General features: G+C 42.8%; 1 protein-coding gene across 2 annotated transcripts in view; it reads left to right on the top strand.

The window, feature by feature from the left end:
* LOC306968009 (obg-like ATPase 1) overlaps positions 1-22,135 on the top strand; it is a 46,999-nt gene extending 24,864 nt beyond the window's left edge. Inside the window, exons 5-10 of one of the 2 annotated variants that reach the window (XM_079563247.1) lie at positions 1,288-1,368; positions 1,672-1,769; positions 15,003-15,143; positions 16,028-16,124; positions 19,059-19,181; positions 21,938-22,135. In XM_079563247.1, coding sequence (XP_079419373.1) covers positions 1,288-1,368; positions 1,672-1,769; positions 15,003-15,143; positions 16,028-16,124; positions 19,059-19,181; positions 21,938-22,039 — 642 coding nt within the window. In that variant the 3' untranslated portion in view covers positions 22,040-22,135. The remainder of the gene's footprint in view (positions 1-1,287; positions 1,369-1,671; positions 1,770-15,002; positions 15,144-16,027; positions 16,125-19,058; positions 19,182-21,937) is intronic. The other variant, XM_079563248.1, reaches the window with a different exon arrangement.

Below are 22,135 nucleotides of genomic sequence, written 5' to 3'. Positions count from 1 at the left end.
GGCCTTTTAATATTCCCCTCAGAGATACGTTTTAATGCATGCAGCAGCAAGCGCTCATTTTTATGCATTGTTACAAAGATTTAAATCCATTTTGCTGGTTCTGTGTTTACGAGCACAATGTTTGATGCTTTTGTTGCTGTGAATGCTCTAAATCCCTGTCCTTAGAAAACAATGCGGCATTGGCGGCCCACCAGCGGCGCTTGATGGCGGCAGGCGTATGTGCTGACCCCTGTGGGACCTATCTGCCTTTTATTAACACCTGCCTGTTAGAGCTGATGAGGGAAACCTGGAGCGGGTTCAGCCCGTGTCACCGGCCGTTTGCTGTTTCCATTTCACACATGATTAATCTCTCTGTGAAGGCAGGGCCGCGCTGGCCCCGTGTCCGCGCCTCTTCCTGCGCCCTCTCCCGCTGCTGCTCTCTGGCCGCACCACTAAAAGGCCTTTAGAATTCCTGTGGAGAGAGATGTGCCCAGAGCGAATGCAGCTGGCCGGGGGTCAGTGTGTGCCGCTCTCTTTGCCATTGTGTAATTGAGGCTCTGGCAGGATTTTTTCCTCACTTCTTTCAAAAGGCAGTATGATTGTGAAGTGCTGCGAGGCTTTGGGGAGGGAATAGCGGGCTGAGGGAGTGTTGCAGGGGGTGGGGGACTTTTATATGAAGGGGGAGGTCAAGTTGACAGGAACAAAAAGAATGTGTTCCGCTAATTTCTGTGGGGCTGGATCAACAATAATAGGCTCAATTTCTTTATTACAAATTTTATAACTACCTCCCTCCCATTTCCCACCCTTTTCCGCTTCCAGATCCTGTCAAGACCCAGTCCCGCCTGTGGTCCCAGCCCACAAGTGCCTCAGTAATGAATGTGGCTTACATGGAGGCTGATGCTCCGTGTTTTCTCCACAAGAATCACTGAATAAATACTTATAGCTCGCTGGAGTGCATTCCAATGACTGCATTCTGAGTCAGAATGTGAGAGAGAGCTGATCATTTGCACTTTAAGTAACTGACTCCAATTAGTTCCCCTCTTGTCTATGTTGTCATCCATCCTTTTCATTAAACAATATAAAGTAAGCTGATAGCCCTGAAGGTTTTTCTCATGCTTTTTTAAGGAGGAAGGGGGTCCTGTGCGTGCCATCGATGTCAAAGCTGCTTCAATCCCTGCACAGCCATTGTTCATTTGGGCATCAGGATGCAGTGCATTTAGGAAATAATTACCCCATACCCCGCTGCGTTTATACTCTTTTTCATCTCCTTTAATGGCTCCTTGTTTATTCTCTTTTAACCCCAAACAGGACGTTATGTGCAAAATGAAGAGCTGGGTAGTGGATGAAAAGAAACATGTTCGCTACAATCATGACTGGAACGACAAGGAGGTACGTCTTTGAAGTCCCAGAGATTTATGAGAAACTCCAACTGTTTTTTGTTTTTTTTAGTCTTCTGTTATGAAAATTAATATTACAATCTGCCTTGTGTTCCTTTATTTTGACATCACTTTTGTACAAGCTAAAGACATCTGGCCATGCTGATCTTGATCTTTATAGTTACCCCCTCAGTGCGGTTGTCCACACAACTAACTCTGATGTGATTTGTGCGCCCTCATCGCCGCATGTGTAGTTTATAAAAGTTTTGGCCTGCCTTTTTTTTTTTTTTTTTTCACTGTGTCCTTCTCTTTGCAGATCGAAGTGCTGAACAAATACTTGTTTTTGACATCCAAACCCATGATTTACCTCGTTAACCTCTCGGAGAAAGACTACATCAGGAGGAAGAACAAATGGTGAGTGCTGGGAGGTAGGAGAGGGCGCCGTGTCTCATTGCTCTCATTTATCACCGGCAAAGAGCTTTTTTTCCTCCTACTTACGAAGCCCGCGCACACTGATTTCTGCTAACTTTGATTGGATCTCGCGCCCTGCCTGCATTAATGCGGTACAGTGGAGTGTGAGAAGTGTACACTGAGAGATCTACTGAAGGTGGCCCCCCGCTGGTTCGGGCGGTTATATCTTTGTGAGAGGATCTGCCCGGAGGTGGCACTAAGTGCGGCGCAACAGCCAGCTCAGCCTTCCGACTCTGCACTTCATTAAGCAACTTACGGACATGTGGTCTCCATTTTACTGTAAAATTTCCATATGATATCAAAGGCCCTGAATGACAACAAAACAAACATGAGCAAGTGATTTAGCAGTGCGGAGAGGGGACAATAAAGTGTAGGCACAAACAGCGCTATTAATATTATACAGACATTTAGGGTTTTGTGTCAAATATTTGGGTTTGTCTACACATGTTGTTGCTCGAGACGGGGATGTGAGCGTCATACTTTACAAGACATGCTTTACTGTCATGGCTTTCACAACGAGAGCCAAGACTTTCATTAAAAAAAACTTCCAGCAGTAGATGTTGAAAACGTCATTGACAGAAAAGCATAGACAAAAGTAAAGTAAATTACCATCTGACGTATGTACAATGTGTGCATGCCAATAAGAAAAACTCATTGGTAGCAAATCAATAAATGAAAGTAAATTACCTTATATTTTCTCTGCTAAAATTAGGCTTTAATTCGATAAATACTGATCACTATGTGACAAACAACTAATGTAAACATGAGTGACATTTTAACTGGCCTGTGGTCTGTGCTTTGTCCTAAGTCCTTTTTTTTATAGTAATGTCATCTCCCGAGAGGCTGCGGACACATCCATTACATGTGAAAGGGCTACTTTTCCTCACTGCAGCAGTTTGTCAATAACACCAACTTGAGGATTGTTACCACACTCTTCCAATTGCCCTCTAGGCTTTCTGGTGTCACTTCTTGCAAAATTTGTTTTCAGTGCTTTACTTGGCAGCATTGTATTACAAGGGAAGTTGTTTACCTTTGAGTGTTTGTTAAAATGTTCCTGACACGAAAGTATGAGTGTCAGACAGAGAGAGGAGGGAGCCAGCTCATAAATCAAATGATTCATGGCATGTGGAACATCCGTCATCAGCAGAAAGGCTTTTTTAACTTGCGTGTGTGGGGATTTTTACTGTGAGAAATGCAATAAATCCTGGTGTGTTTTAAACAGTAGTGCTCAGGTGTCCCGGGGGCTCCTCTCTGAACAATACTCACATCAAAGTGTTGATGTTTGACAAGTGATGAGTCACTTCCCTTGTCCAGAGAGCAGCTCACACCTGTATGGAGATGATTACAGGTAGATCTAGCTGGCCCTAATTGTACAATAAATGCCGCTCTCAGCCCTAATGGCAGCCAGTCTGCAGCGGAGACGCCAGACTGCCATTTGGCTGTCGCCATGCTCTCGTGTTTTTCCACCGGCACAGTTGAGATGATGATACGCTTTAGGACTATTCAAAGCAAACAGCAAGACAAATTGCAATCTCAGCTTTAATGTGCAGAGGAAAAGGAGGCGAATCCTCGAATGAGGCAAATAAGCCAATTTTATCTGTGTCTCTTAGGACACTCATTGAAGCAATATGACAGGTTTAGTTTACACTGCTCCTCCAGCACCTTTTGATTTCTGCTCTTTTGTTGATGGCATGTTGCCAGTCACTGTTTAGGTAAATGCATCCAGCTCTCATCTGAAGCCTATTTTTAGTTGATGTTTTTACCACGGCGTCAGAACAGGTTGGGTGTGTTGTAACTTTTATGTGACAACATTTGTCAAACAGCCTTACAGAATGTTATCAGACTTTGGAGGCCACAGAAGCAGCCCGTTGTTAACTGCCATCATCTTGTTTGGAGTATGGGAGCCACATACCAGGCTGCTCTTGTTTAGACAAGAATACAGCGTATTAGCTTTAGCAAACCATCATTAATGTGGATCAGACAAGGAGCACGGCTGCTTTCATCCCAGCTGCTCTGCTGGAGACAGAACATCATTTACCGTGGAGAGCAGCACATGGCTACGCTCTATAGTGTATGTGTATGAGAACGTGTCCATGTGCATGTTTGAAGTCTGTCTCAGAGGCGACTCGGCGCTCATTTGGATGCTGCTGTAATTGCGGTGTGCACATCAAAGGCCTGTGATGTTTCAGGGGAGACTGCAGCTCCTCTGAGCAGAGGGCTGCCCGCTGCTCCCCTCTCCCTGCAGCCATCACTGCCCCCTGCACATCCCCGCTCATAAAAAATGATTAAGGCCGCATTTGTCATGTGTTTATGAGAGGCATTGCGTGATAGGGAATGGCATCTACAAGAGTCTATCAAGAGGCTTTCTCCTCTGCCCTGCGTCTGGGAGCTGCCTTTATGACTTTAGATTGTAGCACATATGGCAGGGTCATTACAGGACGACTGAGAACGTGTGCGGCGGCTGCCTGTTTACACCTGTCTCCACAAATATTGTTTATTTTACAAGCTTTGACATAATTGACACCTGAAGACTTATACTTCATTGATTCTCTTGATCCATTTTTCCCCTGAGCCGTCAGGCTTTGCCACGGAAAAAAAAAATCCCTATGCGCGGATGTTTTTGATGGCATTTTCCTTCCTCCTGCTCTTGTTCTTTTGGACAATGTACATTAAAGTAAATTGGTGCCTCTTAAGTAGATGAGTTGACCTTTAAGGAAGCCGGCGAGCGTGGCCTGCCTCTGAGTGCTCTGCTCCCAGAGAGTGAGAGCGAACGGCAGGCTACTACCGCACCAGGCTTCTATTAAATGTGTGTATGTAAGTGTGAGTGCACCGCTCTGTAATATGTTATGGGAAAGTGAAGGCTTTTTCTCCTACCAGGATGCTCCTAAAGGAACAAAAACAGGTCCCTAAAAGTAAATCCTTCGAAGTCATGAAATGTCTCCAGAAAGTGACTGCAATGGCCTTTAAATACATAGAATACATTTACCAAATATGAGCTAAGATTGGGATTATTACATGTTTTGCTTATCATGTCAAGTAGGTTCAGTTTGGCAAACAGCTGAAGCCAGCAAATATGCTTTAATGGCTGCCTGTCACACAAATAATTATAATTAGCACTACATTGATCCGTAACATAAATCATCTAAATCATACTTCATCCTTTTTAGTCGACATTTTAATGCACAAATGTGGTTCCACTAATGTCTGAAGTTATCACCATCCTGTTTGTTTGCACTTGCTCATTTATAACATAGGCTTCAACACAATTAAAACAATACGATTGATCGGAAGATCCTGCTCCATAGATGTAGCTGATATTGTCACAAAAATCACTATATATATATTGAAAAGTGTCAATATTTGTCTACCCCTTTATTTTAACTTTAACAATTTTATTCATATATATTTTTGTTGATTGACAAATAGCAAGTATTTAGCTATTTGATGTCATTTCATTCCGGAATGACTTTCTGGCAGAGATGTGACACTGGTGCTGATTTGTCTTGTGTTTTTCTGTTTTTGAAGTGAAACCAAAGATAAACGTCCTCCTTGCTGGACAATAATTTGCGTGTACCGGTTTTGGCCTTTAGGGGGAGCTTTATTCACTACAGTAGAGATGCTCGATCACAGTCAGCAGTCAGTGGAAACATTTCTAGCCACTACAGACATTATGCACATACACAATGTTATGATAAGTATTTGGCATGTCTATCTTTTATGTATTTATTTATTTTTAACATTTGTTGTTTGTTTGATGCTTTTGTCACATATGCCTTGGGATTTAGAGATTTTGAGGCAGCCTGTAACGATCCACTGAAACCCCACTCTCCTCTCTACTTGAGCTCCTCCAAACCAATACGGTCATAAACACAACTCCAGTTTATTGAGTGCAAAACCGCTGGCCCCTTCCAAGTTTTTTTTTTTTTTTTTTTTTTTTTTTTTAGGAAATACGGTCTGTGGAGTTCCAGTGCTGCTTTCAAAGCCAAGACCACTTCTAGTTTGTCCACTCTGGCCTTGTCCAGTGCGGGACCCCGTGGCCGGGCAAAAACTTTTCCAATAATGTGTGCCTCTTCCGCTCCTCTAGTTGGCCGTGGCAGGTTTTGTATGATAGAAAACAACAGAGGAGAGTGAGACGGTGCAGTAAAGCTGAACCAGATGGTGCTAATGAAGTCTGTTGGTGAGTTTTAGTGCTGCAGACTGTCCCTGGTCCAGGTAATGACAGGCCCTGTTGTCATGTGTCAGCCCCCTTGGTCTTTGTTGTACAGGAACAGACACTATCCTGTTACTAATGATATCAAACTTGTTTTCTTTCTTGAGACTTTACAGCTTCTCTCATAATTGAAGAATCCTGACCTATATAACTATTGGCAAATGCGTTTCATGACGCACCATGATTCAGTAGTCCTTAGAGTAATAATAGCTCGCCCCTGCTCACTTCAAGTCCACTGTTATCTGCTAAGGCTAAACTGAACTTGAGAGATGGCGAGTTGTTCTGTGTATTTAATCTGTTTCCCATTGTGTGTCTTCTGCTGATACTGCTGGGTTTCAGAACACGTCACAGCATTTTATGGAACAATAATATTTACTGGAGATGGGGCATGTGAACTTAGTATTTTGTAGCATCATCAAGAACATCAACAACAACAACTGGATTCTCTTTCTTCCTCCTCCTGGTAAAAGTAGCATGAAATTAGCGATTTTTACCCTGGTAGTACATGTTATGTATTGAAAGAACATAAGTACTGAATGTGACATATGATGCCGTACATAAGGCCTTTAAGGGACACCCGTTGGAATATTTGGAGAAAAATTGGGGAGAAAAGAAAATCCCAGTGTATGCAGCATAGACTTACTGTGTTTCCTTTATGTACTTTCACTGCTTTAAGAATAATTTTACATGAAATCCTGCGTCCAAAAACAGGCGTGTTTTAGCGTCCTTGTTTGCCCATCTTTGTGCTACAGGGTCATGACCGATGCACTAGAGGCAGAAAGGAAAGCCCCGGCCCAGCCTCTCTCACCCCTAATGAGACAAATAAAAATGAATTTAGTGTTGCCACATCCCGCTCTCGAACACCTATTAGCAGCATTATTGTTGAGTCGCGGCGCAGACAGAATTGGACGAGGCCGTGATTGTCTGATGTTACATATGTCCTTGATTACCTCGCTCGTGCTTTATTCTAATAAGTGGCATTCTTTGTGCCGGCGAGGACAGCTCGACAGTCTGACACACGATGAGAATAAATATTGCATGTGGTAGACATTAAGCTGTCACGGGGGAGAAAAGACGAGATGGAGGAATCCGTGTGCTGCGCGGCGCCACTACACTTTGCCTGCTCTTGTCACAATTGTCACATCTTGATGACTCCCCCTCTCCCTCTCTCCCCCAGCCCTTATTTTCTCTGGCCCAGTCAACTGCTCTGAATGACAGCGCGGGTACCCCATATAGAGAATTATTTTGGGTGATGTAGGACATGCTCCCGCGGCTTTGAATTTTTCATCTTCTCGACATGTGCCGTGTGATTTTTAACAAGGCTTTAAATAATGTTTGTGTCTGCTACTTTGAATAAATAAATTTTTTAGGCACATTTTGTTGATTGTTAAAGAACCACTTTAGGTTTGGGCTGCACTTACTTTACACAGTCATTTACAAAAGGCCTAAAAGTGGCTCAGAGGGAGTCAACTGTTGGTTTTGCTTATTTTGCCCAGTTTTAAATCGTCCCATTGAAACTAATACTACAATCCATGCCATGAAGAGTTCAGTGAAAGACCTCAACCTGTCGTAATGGGAACCCCAACATGTTGTATTTACATGTATTTTTGTGTGTGTTAAATTTGTTACAGAAATGTTAAGCTACTTCCAGATCCAAACTGCACCCAGCTCCATCGACAAAAACAACAACTTTACCATAGTCTTTGTGAATTAACATCAACCAAAAGGCCCAAAACTGTAACTGCATTTAAATGTAATAATTGTAAGTAGTAGGGGTGGGCCATATTGTATCACATATCGTTATCGCGATATAATTTTTTGATATCGTTGTGGACATGATATAATTGATGTTCAGCTCAGCTCCATCAGAGCAGCACTGACTGTAGTGCTTAAAAAGTCAAATGAAATGAAATAAAGGATGTAAACTGTTTGATTAGATCTTATTTGCGAGGACATCAGTTTGCTGTAAAAAAAAAAAGAAGAAGAAAATATCACTGAATTAATCTTCTCAATAGGCGTAAGGCTGGGATATTGAAAAAATGTGTCAGTTGTCAATTATATCGTCCAATATATCGTTATCATGATATTTCTTTTTTATATCGTGATATAGATTTTAGGCCACATCGCCCTGCCCTAGTAAGTAGTTCTCCAGTCAAAATGAATACACTTTTTGTATTCAAAATAAGTCTTCATTGTGTATGGAAAAAAAAAAATCATAATTGATGCCAGGAAAGCATTAAGATAATCCAGAGTAATACTTCAATACGTCATCTGCAATAAGATGTTTAAAAAGAGTATCGTACAAAGCTCTGAGGCTAAAGGTTCAAATCAGCAAGTCCCCTGAAGAGAGCTGAATTGCGACCTGGAAGTAGAGTGATGACATCATCACCAAACAAGAGGATTGCCTTGAGCCCCAAGCTGAAAGGGGGTTCAGTGTGTGACTGCCTTTTCCAATGGGCTTTTAAACCTAATGGTCATTTGAAGTATTAATTATAAAAGAACAAATGATAACACTTACATTTTAACGGTTGCTCGTGGTACTATACAATTTTACAAAACCCCAAATCATAGCTTACAATGTTGACATCCCTCTTTATTACAATTTGTTGTAAAGTTGATCATCTCTTTGCTGAACAGCACACCTAACTTCTGCAGCCCCCAGAGCCCCTGAACGGGTGTGGGTATCAAAGCAGTGAAAGTTGTTCAGAAAAGCTTGTTAACCGCACACCCTCGAGCTTTGTTTGAGCTGTGATGTGAAATGATGCTCTTAATTAAAGTCGCTCCCATTGTGCCGGCGCTGTGTTGTGTTTCCCCTGGATTGCGGCTCTTTGAAGACTGAAAAGCAGTTGCAATTTGATATATTGGTGATGTATCGAGGCCCGCGTGTCAGATGTGCTCGCTCCGCTCGGGCCCCTGATGTCTCATGCCCCTGGGTCTGTGCGTGGACACACAGAGCAGAGAACAGCCGCTCGTCTCCTCCGCTCTCTCCTCTGCCTGTGCTCAGGAGCTCGCCACTCACTGGGAAGATGAAAAGCTTCCCACTGAGGCCCCCTGATGTCCCAGCCTCAAAAGACACCATGAGCTCATCTTATCTGTCTCCCAACGCACAGAAACCGACAAGATAAAAATAAGATGTGAGAAGAGGAGAGGAGACGCCGGCAATAAGAAAAATATAATGTCAGACAAGATTAGTGGTAAGAAGAGAAAATATTTACTGTTACAGCTGTTTATTCTATTAATACTCTCATTAGGCTCGGACAATACATCAGCAAATTATAGTTATTGTATTATTAGGTGACACAAAAAAGAAACATCGTGACTGACATTGACATTTTTAATACAATAATGTTTGGTCTACTTGAACGAACGATCAGCATTGTTTTGGTCTGTTTATTGTCTGCCGTCAGTCATCATCGACATGCTGAGAGTTATGAATAGTGCAAGTTACCATGTTATTGCCCTGGGAGCGTTCCCGTTCGGCTGCACCTGAGGGTGTGTCGGTGGAGTGTGCAGGTACAGCGGCTTACCCCTGAGCTGAGCCGCATGTGAAAGGAGCTCTTAAGGCCCGCCCTTTACGGCTTAACAGGCCTAAGCGCTTCTAATAAGGCCCACCTGTATGAAAGAGCGAACGGGAGCGGGCCCGGGTCATTGTCTCAGGTAGCCGGGGCCCTGTACTTGAGCGACTCCCATTGTCTTCTCCTTCTGAGCCGTTTAAGAAGATCAAAGCTGCAGCAAAGCCCGGCGAAGCCCCAGGCGCAAGGAAACACAGGAATTATCCCCCGTCAAGATTCCCACACAAAACGACAAATAGACTAGCCCCAGAGGGTGGCCCCCCGCGGGACGCCCCCATTCAAACGCCCGCCTGTTGTGGAAGCGACAATTGTTTTTGTCCCCCCCCCCCATTTGGTCGTTCCATATATTGTTCTTTAGATTAGATGCAGAGCGCCTAAAGCTAACATTACACCGGTTCAGATGGAGGAAGAGATTGACAAACGATCTGTTTGTTTAGTGTCACTTTCAAATTCTCCAACTCTAATCACTTCCTCAATAATTCATGGCGTGTTTACATCGCGACAAGTAGGAGAGAGGCAAACGCAGAGGCTAAAAGTCTGTATTCTGAGGGGGAAACGTGCAAACACAAGCCCGAGTCTTCAAGCCCGTGAGTGATTAGCAGAAATAATGTCCCTGTCACCCTTAATCACATTAAAACGTGGTTAACATTTAATTTTTCCCTCTTGATATGCAAAAATTTCCACTTGATTTGCAGCGTAGGCCATTGGAATTCCATTATAAAAAGAATAAAAATTTCAGGCATCATTTGTTCAGAGAGGGAGCAGGAGCCGAAAGTGCTGAATCTTTCTGTTAGAGATGGCACTCAGAGCAAGGGCATAATAGAAGCAGAAAACATGCACACAACCACACAGCTATTCTGGATTCAAAGGTTTCAAATCACTCATCATGTATGCAATGGATAACATGTGCTACAGTGGTGATAGAAGCACAGTGCTGTTACATTAACCCAGTACTTGGTTTGAAAAGTTAAAGATAGTTTTCTAACTCTTTGTAACATCCCAACACAGGAATAAGTATATAAGCAAGTCACATTAATGTAATAAACAACTAATTCATTAAAAAAGTAGGTTTTTGGTGTGCTTTTACAATAGCTTTGATGACAAAACAAATCTTTACTTTAATGATTCAAACACTGAAGGAAAATGCACACAAATGATTTAAATGTACACTTCGATCAAGGCACTTTGACATGAAAGAACGTTGTTTTTGTTGAAAGTTAATCAAAAATCCAAAGAATTTTACTCTATATTTGATATACTGTGAGACTGAAAAGGTCATTGTTATGCACACAACTTAAAATACAACTTAAAATACTTATTTCTTATCAACATGAAAAAGGAAACCCAACTTGGTTAGTTAATGGCAGAGCCACCTTGTCAAAGGAAGCTGCATCACCGCCTGTAAGTGGCAGAGATGCTCTCATTGTTTGTGAATAAGAAAAGACACTAAAAAAAGACTGTTTCACGTTTTACATAAACATTCCCCAATTTGCCTTCGCATGTTGAGTGGTGGTCCAAATAATTGGACCGGACACAGAAACAAATTGCGCAGAAGTCGTCGGAGCCGGTTTTGGGGACGCGCGCTGACGGAGGATCGCGGTTCTTAATTGACAGTGCTTTTGTTTGGGGAGTTGGGTTGAAGGGGGTGTTCCTGGTGTTAGTCTGGTCCCGTGTCAGTCAGGGCCCGGACCCCCTAGACCCCACGCGCTCATTTGTTCTCCATCTCGCCTTCACATTATTAAAATCATCCCTCAGCCTTCCACCGAGAGCCTCTTTGTTACCGGGCTGCCTTGGCTGCGGCTCTGTCAAGTCTTCACCAATTACAGTCTCAGGTACAATGGTCTATTCACAGGATCACAGCCCTTGACTGGTTTGGAGAGAGTGATTTGTGATCATTATTCAGCCGCCCGGAGAGAACAACGCCGTACCTGAGGAATGCAAATAACGTGCCACCAAATAGACAGCTGTGCGCCCAAAGTGACAAACTACAGCTGTTATTATCTCAGATTGGATTTTTCCCCGCTCAGAGCGCACCACAGTCTGCTGTGTTTCGCGTTTTGGGATCAGACTAAATGTATTTTATTTTTCCTTTTATCGCAGAGACATTAGCCAGCTCCTTATTGCGGTGGCAGTCAAACGTCAGCCGTGCACACACAATAAGCACCGAAAGGGAAATATTAGGTTACGCTTCCTGGGCTAAAAGATCTGAGCAGAGCAGAACCTGAAGTGTGAATATGAGCTATTGTTAAAAACACAATGAACAGCATACACACTTTTATTTCAGTAAAACCTAACCGATGGACCTGCACAAACTACACGAGTTCAACAGAAGAGTTCACAACATCAAAGCACAGCACGATGTCACACGTGGTTAACGCTCACAGTAAGAAGGTCCCGCGTTCGATTCCAAAGCTGAGTCATTTCTATGTGGAGTTTGAATGTCCCTCCATAGTTTGCATAGGTTTCTGTTTGGTGCTCTGATTTCCCCTTGCACTAAAAGCATGTACAATTGGCCCGGTCAGGATGAATGAGAGTGTGTTTGTGAGTGAAAGTGTGGGACAACTAATGGAAACAAGTTTGCTGCAACATATTTACATCATACTGTGAAAAACATGGGCTAGGAAATGAGGGCTGGCTCCGGAAGTTCCTTGCTGCCCCTCCTTCAGTCATTATTGTACACAGGCTTGTCATCATTACCTCCACGTGTTTGCCATAGCATGTGCTACATCGTCCTAATTTTTCCTTTGGCTAGTTTTATTTCTAGTTCTGAATATTTCATTGTAGATATACTGACAGGCTCCAAAACACAGCCAAATTGCTAGCCCTCGGTGCATCAATGTTCTACCGTCATGGTTTACATGCAGGAGTCAGTGACCCAGCGGCTGCTTGGGTGGTTAGCATAGCGCCTTTACTCACCCTCCCGGTGGCCCCTAAGACCTATAGCCTGGGAACTAGACTCACCGCTGTAGCAGAGATTGAGTCTGGTGACGGGCTGTGTCAATTCCATTTCCCATGCGGTACATACACAAGCTAACAGGAAGTGGAGTAAACCAATCAGCGAAGGGTGGGCGTTTACCGTTGATGATCACAAAACTCACCTACTATCGATGTGCTTTGGTCATTTGGTCATGATTGGAGACACGCTCTTTCCCTCGTACGCCATTCGTAGATTGGTATTGAGGTCTCAAATCCTGTGAGTGACGCTGCTCGTGAACAACACGTGACGCAAATCTGATTGCATGGGCTCGTTTTGATTTTTCTGTTGCCGCCTCTGTATAAAAAAATATAGAGGGGAATCATTCTCCTCAGCCTACCTAAGAGCCGCCATGATCAATTGTTTTAGGGTTTTTGGTAGATTTTCACAGTTGATTGAACCATCTCCATGGTTATGCATGCATTCAATCCAGAAAACCTACCAAAAACCTTGAAAAAAAATCTTGAAGCATTATAGAGGCCACCAGGATGGTAAGGCGGCAAGCTAGCTGCCCATACAGCCACTTAGTCACTGAAAGGTCCAATATGCGCTAATGTCAACCCTTTTCTTCTCTTTTTTGACATAAAAACGTACATATTGTACTTTAACCTGCACTGTCCCGAAATAAGCTAATAACAATACACAACATCAACAAAAATATCCCCCAGGACTCAAACTCAGCTGCTCTATATGGTTCTACATCTGCCTTTGTCTTGGTCAATGTTATATCCTGTCCCTGTACAAATAATAAACAAACATTACCAACTTAAATGAACAAAGTATTGTACCTTGTAATGTACTCGACAAAATACACCTGGTTCAGAAAAGTAGAGCAACTTTTACATCAAACCACTGTGTATTCCTACGGTAAGAGATATACTTTCACATCATATACCACATGTGCGTCCTCCCCCTGGCGTGTTTCTGGTCATATATACAGTCTATTGATAATCAATAGGTTGGCTCATGATATGGCGCTGGAGGTGATAAAATGGTGACATTGTTATTGGAATGGATGTGGTATTGAGGCGTCCTGGCCCCTCCCACTCTTTGATTCTTAAAGGCTTTAAACAGGAAACTTGGATTACACATAATGATGGGGGCCCTCTGAATCAATCCAGCCCAGGAGCCCGCGTGAAAGAATAGATCTATGTGATGTTGTTCTGTGAGATCGGACAAATCGCAGGCCTGGGATTCTCGTCCAGCTAATCTCATAATTGCCCTAACTCCCTCGTATTGTTCTGACCAAGGGTTACCATTAGGTGCGGGGATATCTTTGTTCGCAATGTCAGGTGTCCTGCTGCACGGGAACGGCAGACGAGAGGAAAATGACAAAAGTCCCTAAAGTAAGGGGAGGTTCAGACTTCTTCCTGGATTTAGACATATGTGGAGTCGGGAGATGATGATAATGAAAGGGTGTGCTCTGGTCTAGTGTTCAGACTCAGACTGTCCCACTTGCATTGCTGCCTGGAGATATCTTGTAAAAAGGTTGTACTTTTTTGTTTTGTTCATACATAGTTACGTTCAAACTGGTTCAAAACATCTGAAATGTAATCTATGATGGGAAAGGATCTGTTAATCATTTCAATGTGAATCATTTACAGCCCACTTTATTTCAGCAGGATATCCAATTTGAGGAGATAACTTCTACAATCAATCATAATTAGGACACATATATTTTAAAATATATATTAAAAAAAAAAAAAAAAACATGCTCAAACTGCTTTTTTCCTCATGCTGTGTGTATGCCCTGCTGGCTAATTTATTTTCAAGATGGAATACATCTTGAGCCCAAAAAAAACATAAAACCTTGAACAGTATGTGAACAATACTTCTTTATGGCACGTAGTTACATAAACATATTTAAAGGCACACTGTGTAACATTTTGGACTATTCTGTTGCCAGCTTTGCAAACAAAAAAGAAAATCTCCTAATGACCAGCTTGACACATGTTATTTCTGGAGTGGGTAATCAAAGAATGGATTTGGATGAAACCTGTTTGAATCTCATATTTGGCACACTTTAGTCAACATCTCCATGGAGACGAGCTGGAGACGTCCCCGTTCCCAGTAAGGTGCTGCTAGGTCTAAGGAGAGGTGACACGTTCTATTTGAGTATTTTTCAACAATATTAATATCAGTAATGAAATAAATGCATGTATTTGATTCTATTTCTTGGTTCGAATAATTACGCGGTGTGGCTTTAAATGAGGTCTTTATAGAGATTAATTGTGTATTTAGTACAAATTAAGAAATTAAATTATTTTAATTTAATTTCATCATTTCATGCAGTTACATTTTCCCCTCTTTTGTGGCCTACTACTGTAAACCAGCAGGTTCAACCACTTTCCCCACTGCGTTTGCACCTCAAACCTACAATATATGCAGTACCTACAGTATTTCCTTGTTTTTTTCCCCAGGTTGGTGAAGATCAAGGAGTGGGTGGACAGTCACGACCCGGGCGCCCTGGTCATCCCCTTCAGCGGCGGGATGGAGAGCCAGCTACAGGACGCGAGCGAGGCGGAGAGAGAGGCCTACTGCTCTGAGCACAAGACGCAGAGGTTAATTACGATTCAGCCTCCTCAGCGGCGCACTATCAGCCGTGTCCTCCATGCGCTGCTTTAATTGCATGTGCTGATAGAATAATAAATGGCAGGAGTAATTACCATTATAAAGCCAAGGATCCCTCTTCTTACCGAACAACTCAGTCAAAAGGGTTTTCCTCTGAATGAAGTTTTTAACTGTCATCTGTCATCTGTAGGTATAATTATAACTTGGGCATTCTGGCGTATTGTTCCAGTGTGAAAATGTCTATGGAGAGAAAAATTATGACGGCGCAGGGGAAGGAGAGGCATCGCAGTGAATTCTTAAAAACGCTAAATGAGGGTGCAAGCTTTGCAATTAATCAAAGGGACCAATAGAGAGTTGACTGTGCTACGTGGAATGAAGTGACCTATCTTAGTCAATTAATGAGTTTGCATGGAAATGAATGGGAATTACTTTAATTAATGAAATTCTTCAAAGGGCAATATGCACTTTGTTAGTACACAAAGTTGCGTCAGGACTCAGTGCTTCTCTACGTGACCACTTGTGGGGGTAGGAGTATTATAAACTAAATCAGAACGGGGCATACAGTATGGCGTTGATCTGTGAAAGGATGGACTTATCATTGGTAAATACAGAAACAAAAAGACTTACTTAGTAGTTGCATTTTAGGAGTACGTAGAACATTGTCCTTCACTCTTGTCAGTTGTGTCTATTGCCTATTGTAGGTATTACACCTTGCATAAAAACAGTAAAGTCATGATGTCGTCAAAACATTATCGTTGGTTTGCTTACTCTGAAGAGTAATTAAATGAACAGGGTTTTTTGTGACAATAGTTTTAATACGCTACATCACTTGATGTTTGTTAAAATTTATATTCTGTGGGTGTTGTCTCCTCAGTGCCCTGAGTAAAATCATCAAAGCGGGCTACGCAGTTTTGCAGCTTGAGTACTTCTTCACGGCCGGCCCAGACGAGGTGCGGGCCTGGACTATACGGGTAAGAGAAACCAGCCAATCAGCACACAGCATCCACGGTTCCACGCTACTGCCCCGCTCCCATATCACACTCTCTCAACTTTGTCATGGTGCTGCTTTAGCCGGTCATTACAGGCCAAGGATAACTTCAATTTACTGGTGAGCCGCTGAACGGTGAAAGTGGGAGCCACATTGATTGAGGAACGGCAACAATTGATTTTGCCCATTACGTGTGTGAGAATGTTTCCATCCGGCACCGATCGGACGGCCTCCTCCTGCCGCGGGAGATAAGGGCGCGGCGCATTGTGGCTGCCTAATCTGTGTGACGGAGGGTGTCTGTGGCAGAATTGATGTGCTCTTTCATTGGAGTGTTTGTGGGGCTCGTGGGGGGCTCCTCCTCCCGGTGCGTCTCGCCGGCCTGGCCGCTGCTCTGTGTGTGGGAGCGCATCACAGCCGTTACATCAATACAGATGTTGCATCTGCATGCTCTTATTGTGCAAACATTCACTCACTGTTTTCTTCCACAAACAGAGGACATGATAGTGAATCAGGAGGAGGTGGGTCCAAGTTAATACTCAAACAAACCATAAATACCTTTAAGATGGAACAAAGATGAGAGAATAAATATCATTTTATTTTATTAAGACCAATACAAAGCAGTTATGTTTTTTAATGTCATCTTTAAGATTGTAAAGGCATTGTTTCAGCAGACTAGCTGAAGATAAAATGCAAACTGACTTGACCAGGAGATTCACTGCAAACTAAAATCACAAGCTCATCATACAAGTAGTTATTTGAACTTTGAACTCATTTTTATTTTTTTATATAATTAACATTAAGCATTTTTACTTAGGCATTTTTAAATAAATAAAAAGATTTTGTTACAGTTTTGGTTCTAACCACTTTAAATGACCAAGGCATTGGGCCATGTTAATGATAAAGCTGTATTCATTGAATGATCCAACTATTATACGATATTTGCAAAGTATGTAGATATGAAACACAGAAAAGAAGGCTCCTAAAATGCTCTCTGCAGAGAAAACATAAGTCTCTGCAGAGAAAACGTAAACATAAATAAATTTGTGAATTTTGTTTCCACATATTCATTATTCAAATTTGGTCATTCCTAATCTGCCCCTTCTGCGGCTCATTACATTTTAGCACTCTACCTGTAAACTTAGGCTGTAATCGTTTTTACGGCGGCCCTATTTACAGGCCAGAGCAGGACGTGAGCTCACTGCATTTATGTAGCCTTTTTTCTTTCTTTTTTTTTTACGGGACGCATTGCATTCTTGTCCGGTGACATCAGTCCGTTTTTGACGGATGTCGTGGCTGTTTACTCCATAAGTCCCTAACACTTCAAAGAGCTCTCGTCTTCCACATAAGTAATTACCCCAGGCCTTGATTGTGTGTGAGAGGCATTTAGTCAGGTAAGCATCACTGACTAACTATATTAAGCCAATACATCTTGCATTGTAAAAACTCCACTCAGTAATGTCGTGTAGCCAAATCCTTTAACATGCTTTATTAGGCAGCCTCGAGGTGACCATTATCTATCAGCCCCCTCTGCATAGCTCTTAACTAGGACAATGTGCTTCTCTTGTAGTGCACCTTACGGGGGGTGAAAAAAAAGATCCCCCCCTTAATCTATTTTTCTCAGCATAGACAAACCTTGATGCAGATTAATGGTAGTTAAAGTGGCGAGCGCTCCGTCAATGCGATTGCGGAGAGATGGTAATGTATTAGAGTCATTAAATACGCATCATTCTTTTGGCATGAAATATGTTGACCCCAACCTGATTATATACATAATTAAAAGTGCTCAACAGTTCCCGAGTGCACAGACGCAGGAGCGCAGGGAGCGGACAGGGATGATGCACAACACACACGTCACTTACTCGCATCGTTTGTCATTCACGCCCGCCATTATTTCAGACGCATATAAATTACACGTTTTATCAGTCGCCACTCCAGTGGTGTCCCAGACTAGAATTCTGTCTGCAGGTGTATGATTTTATAGGTTTCATTAATATTTTATCCAATACAGTTTTAATCTAGAGTGAACAGATTTGAGACACGTGTGCCAAAGTATGTACAATATTCAACGTCCTCTTTCACTACAATTTCCCATGATAATATGTTTTTCTTTTTACTTAGACAAAATAAAATCAAGCTTTCCACGTTTTTTTATTCAACCAAATTTTTATAGCTCAAGCCAGTTCCGTTTATGATTCCTAAATGCTATTATCTCCATAGATATATGACCCACCACAGTATTTCCTATGGTAACAACTCATTAGTTATGGATAACCTGCTGCCGACCAGAAAGATACTGAGTAGATATTTATCCTGTGCTCTCATTCTTAAAAGTTTTTTCTTTATTCTAATTTCAGATTTCATTGTTGTTGCATTAATAGTAATGAGTTTTCAATATTCATGGGACAAGGCAGTGTGGCACTACTTTTTGCTCCCACTGTTGAGCATTTTCATATGTAATGTAACTAACTGTAAGGGCATATCTACAGTATCTTAGTTCCCTTTGTCATCTGTGGCCATAGACTGTAGGCCTCTTTAGGTCCCGGTGCTGTAGGGGCTCACTGTCCTGGCCTCTCTCTGCTCTCCGGGTCTCGCTGCTCTGACCACAGAGCAGGGCAGCGACCCACAATGAGCACAGATTGCTTGGACAGAAATCAATACAGCCGGGGGAATGGGAATCACGCGCGCATTGATAACAGCGCCGGTGTCTTATCGGTGTCCAGGTTGGCCTAGCGTGGGGCACAACCGACTGGAAAGCTATCCTCAAATCAGCAGCCCGCGAGCGAACGCCACCTCCCAGTACTGCTTATCCCGCTATCGCCCCATCAAACAGCATGTCGGGCACGCGCCGCAATCCATCTTCCAGCAAAACAATTCACTGTCTCTCTCTTTCTCTCTTTCTCTCTTCCCTTTGTGACAGAACGGCACCAAGGCTCCACAGGCTGCGGGGAAGATCCACACCGACTTTGAGAAGGGCTTCATTATGGCCGAAGTGATGAAATTCCAGGATTTTAAAGAGGAAGGCAGTGAGACCGCTGTCAAGGTGAGGATGAGCAGCGAGTCTCCAGTGATCAGTGAGAGACGGCTCACCTTTACACAGGGGAAGGAATTACTTCGCACCACTACTGACAGGCTGGGTCTAAACAGTGGTGGGGCACTCCAGCTGTGCATATCTTATCACAATGTGTCTTAACTGGCGACTGGCAGCACTTGTTCAGCCTCTCCAGGCGTTTAGCACATCTATAGAGGGACTCAGAGAGCGCCAGTTGCACATCCGCTGTGCCCAAGCCGCTGTGACAGTGATGTAAAGAGGCGAGTTAAACAAAGTGTGAAATGGTCCAAATGAGGAGTGCGGCATGGATCAGTACCACATGAATGGGGCTTGTATAGCTCACTTTAACGAAGGATACTCGGTGTTATTACAATCTTTAAGTGCTCTATGGAGTGAATACATACGCTCCCCTTCCAGTGTGACATCCCAATCCTTTCCCATCTATTGCTTTGCGTTGGTAAAATAGTTGATGCAGCGTTGAGTCAGCATGAGGTCAAAGCAATTAAGAAAAATAAATGAAATGCTGTTTTTGGTGACATCTGCTGGTAAAGTCTTGTGGTGATATTGATTGCAATAGGCACATTGTGAGTCTCTATTGTTTCTTTATACAAGACTGTGTGAGCAAAAATATTATAACCAAATGATGTAATTACTATTGTACTATTGTGTAAATATCAAAGCACATGTTCATTGGAATTAACAGAACAATGCCGCCACAAGTGTGTAATTTGTCCCTTGAGTTCCTTGAAGCATGTTTGCGGACTCCTTACCCGTGGCGATATTAAGTCTCAAGAATTGCCCAACAAAAATGGACACAATTTTCAATGACAAACAAATACTCGGCTCTATTTCGAAGCTCAAAAAATGAGATGACAGGATGAAAAGGATCGACAAAAAAAGGAGTAAAAGTATGACGCGTAACGGGGGTCAATCAATCCCATGTGCCTGTTTAAACCCCTCAGACGTACTCCCCCGAGTGTGCTCACAGATTTCATGGTGAATTTGTGGTGACAATGCGTGGGCGGGACCCCTGGACAACAAGCAGAGTACAACCCTATAAAAAAAAAAAGTGTGCGTGTTTTTTTTTTTTTCACACTTGACATGAGCTGCTTAAATTTGACAGTTATTAGTTAAATATTAGGAGGCTGCAATTTAACGCTGCAAGTGCCCGCCGTTAATAATAAACACCGCTGGGTGCCAGAGATGTGCCTTTTATTCTATTAAGTTTCACTCTTCTTAGTTTAACAAGGAGACCCAACTTGTAATGTAATTATGCCGACACATCCCCACCTCAGACGGCCTACGTGGAAATCTATTTACAATTCAAGCTCCTATAATGGGTATTTGATATTCAATGCAGTGGTCGTGTATTGTCCACTCCCCCCCATAAGCTCTAAAATAGTGGGTGAAGCGCTCAGTCTCGTGGGGCTGTCTCACTATTGTTATCGAACGAGGCCATCGCGGTGTCGCCTCCTTGCTTGCTCTCTCGCCTAATCCCTTACAAGAACATGAAGCCTATGGCATTAAGGGCCCATGCCATTTAACGGCAGTTGTGGGGAATATAGGCCCCGTGAAAGAGGGGGCCAGTGTATGGGGATATCACATTATTAGTAATCATATCTGCTTAAGCCAAGCTCGCTGCTCCAGATGGCCGCTTTCAAGTGCAAATGAACCAGTTAGCCGTGTCTGCTTTAATACATAGTCGCGGATCACAAATAGCCATTGATTCCTCCCCCCACACCCCCCTCCTCCACACGTCCCTCTCTCTCTCTCTTCTGTTTCTGAGTATCGAGCCCGGATTAAATGGTCTCCTGAGCGTTTTAAAGCCACATTGATTCTTCTAATTAATTGTGCGCGGTGCAGAAGCAGAATGCATAAACCTGTCCGTGTTAGCACTTCAAGTCAATTAAATTATAAGTTGACGAAAGGGAAGGAGAACAAACACGCACTGTACACACACAAAAAAAAAGGGGGGAAATCGCAGAAGTTATTTGGGTTTCCTGGAGGAGTTGGAGGATGGCGCGGGTAATCAAAGGCGTGGTGAGATTGTGGGATTGGGCACAAAGTGGGAAGGGGGTGGGGTTAAGCTCTCAGCAGGGAGTGCAGAGCGCCCCTGGATGAAACACTGGTACGAGAGTTCAGTAGGACCACATACTGCATGACATTTGCACTCGGCTGGTAAAGATTGTGGAAGCAATTGTAACCTATAAGCACATGAGCTCCCAGCAGGGGCTTCTTTCTGCCAAGGGGCGTGTGTTCTTTCTCACACACTGGCTTTTTCACAAAACATTTATATTTATTCGCACACGTTTGTACCTGTTGTCTTCTGAATTCTGCTTATGTATTTGGACTCCCCAAGAGTCATTACAAAACTTTCAGGAAACTTGTATTTAATTTGCATTTATAAAGGCACTGCGGGGAATACTTTTGAAGGAGATCTCTGACATGTTCTCAGTTATGAGCAGTTTTATTGTTTTACTTGTAAGAATTAAGTAGCAACAGACCATATTTGGTGTACTTATGTTGTGAAAATCAGCACCAAGAGCTCCATTTTGCGAATATTTCTAAATTTCTAAACAATTTCAGCTTGCTTTCACTACACCTGTTTTGAGATGAGACAAATCCGATGAAAAAAAAAGAGATGATCACACATCTATACAGTCTACCCACAATTACAGTATTTTGGACATTTTAACTGGCAAATACTGATACATACTGATCCCGTGTTTCTCCGCGTTACCTTACAGGCTGCCGGCAAATACAGGCAACAGGGCCGCAACTACGTCGTTGAAGACGGCGACATCATCTTTTTCAAATTCAACGCACCCAATGCCCCCAAGAAGAAGTGACACACCACCTTTTCATCTTTCGACATATGGCACCTTTTTCTCTTGTTCTTTTTTTTCTTCTTATTTTTCCCCACATCTCTCCCACCATCACTTTTT

The sequence above is a fragment of the Gobius niger genome (assembly GCF_951799975.1).
Source record: "Gobius niger genome assembly, chromosome: 9".
Lineage (NCBI taxonomy): Eukaryota > Metazoa > Chordata > Actinopteri > Gobiiformes > Gobiidae > Gobius > Gobius niger.
This window is presented reverse-complemented; position numbering and strand designations above follow the sequence as displayed.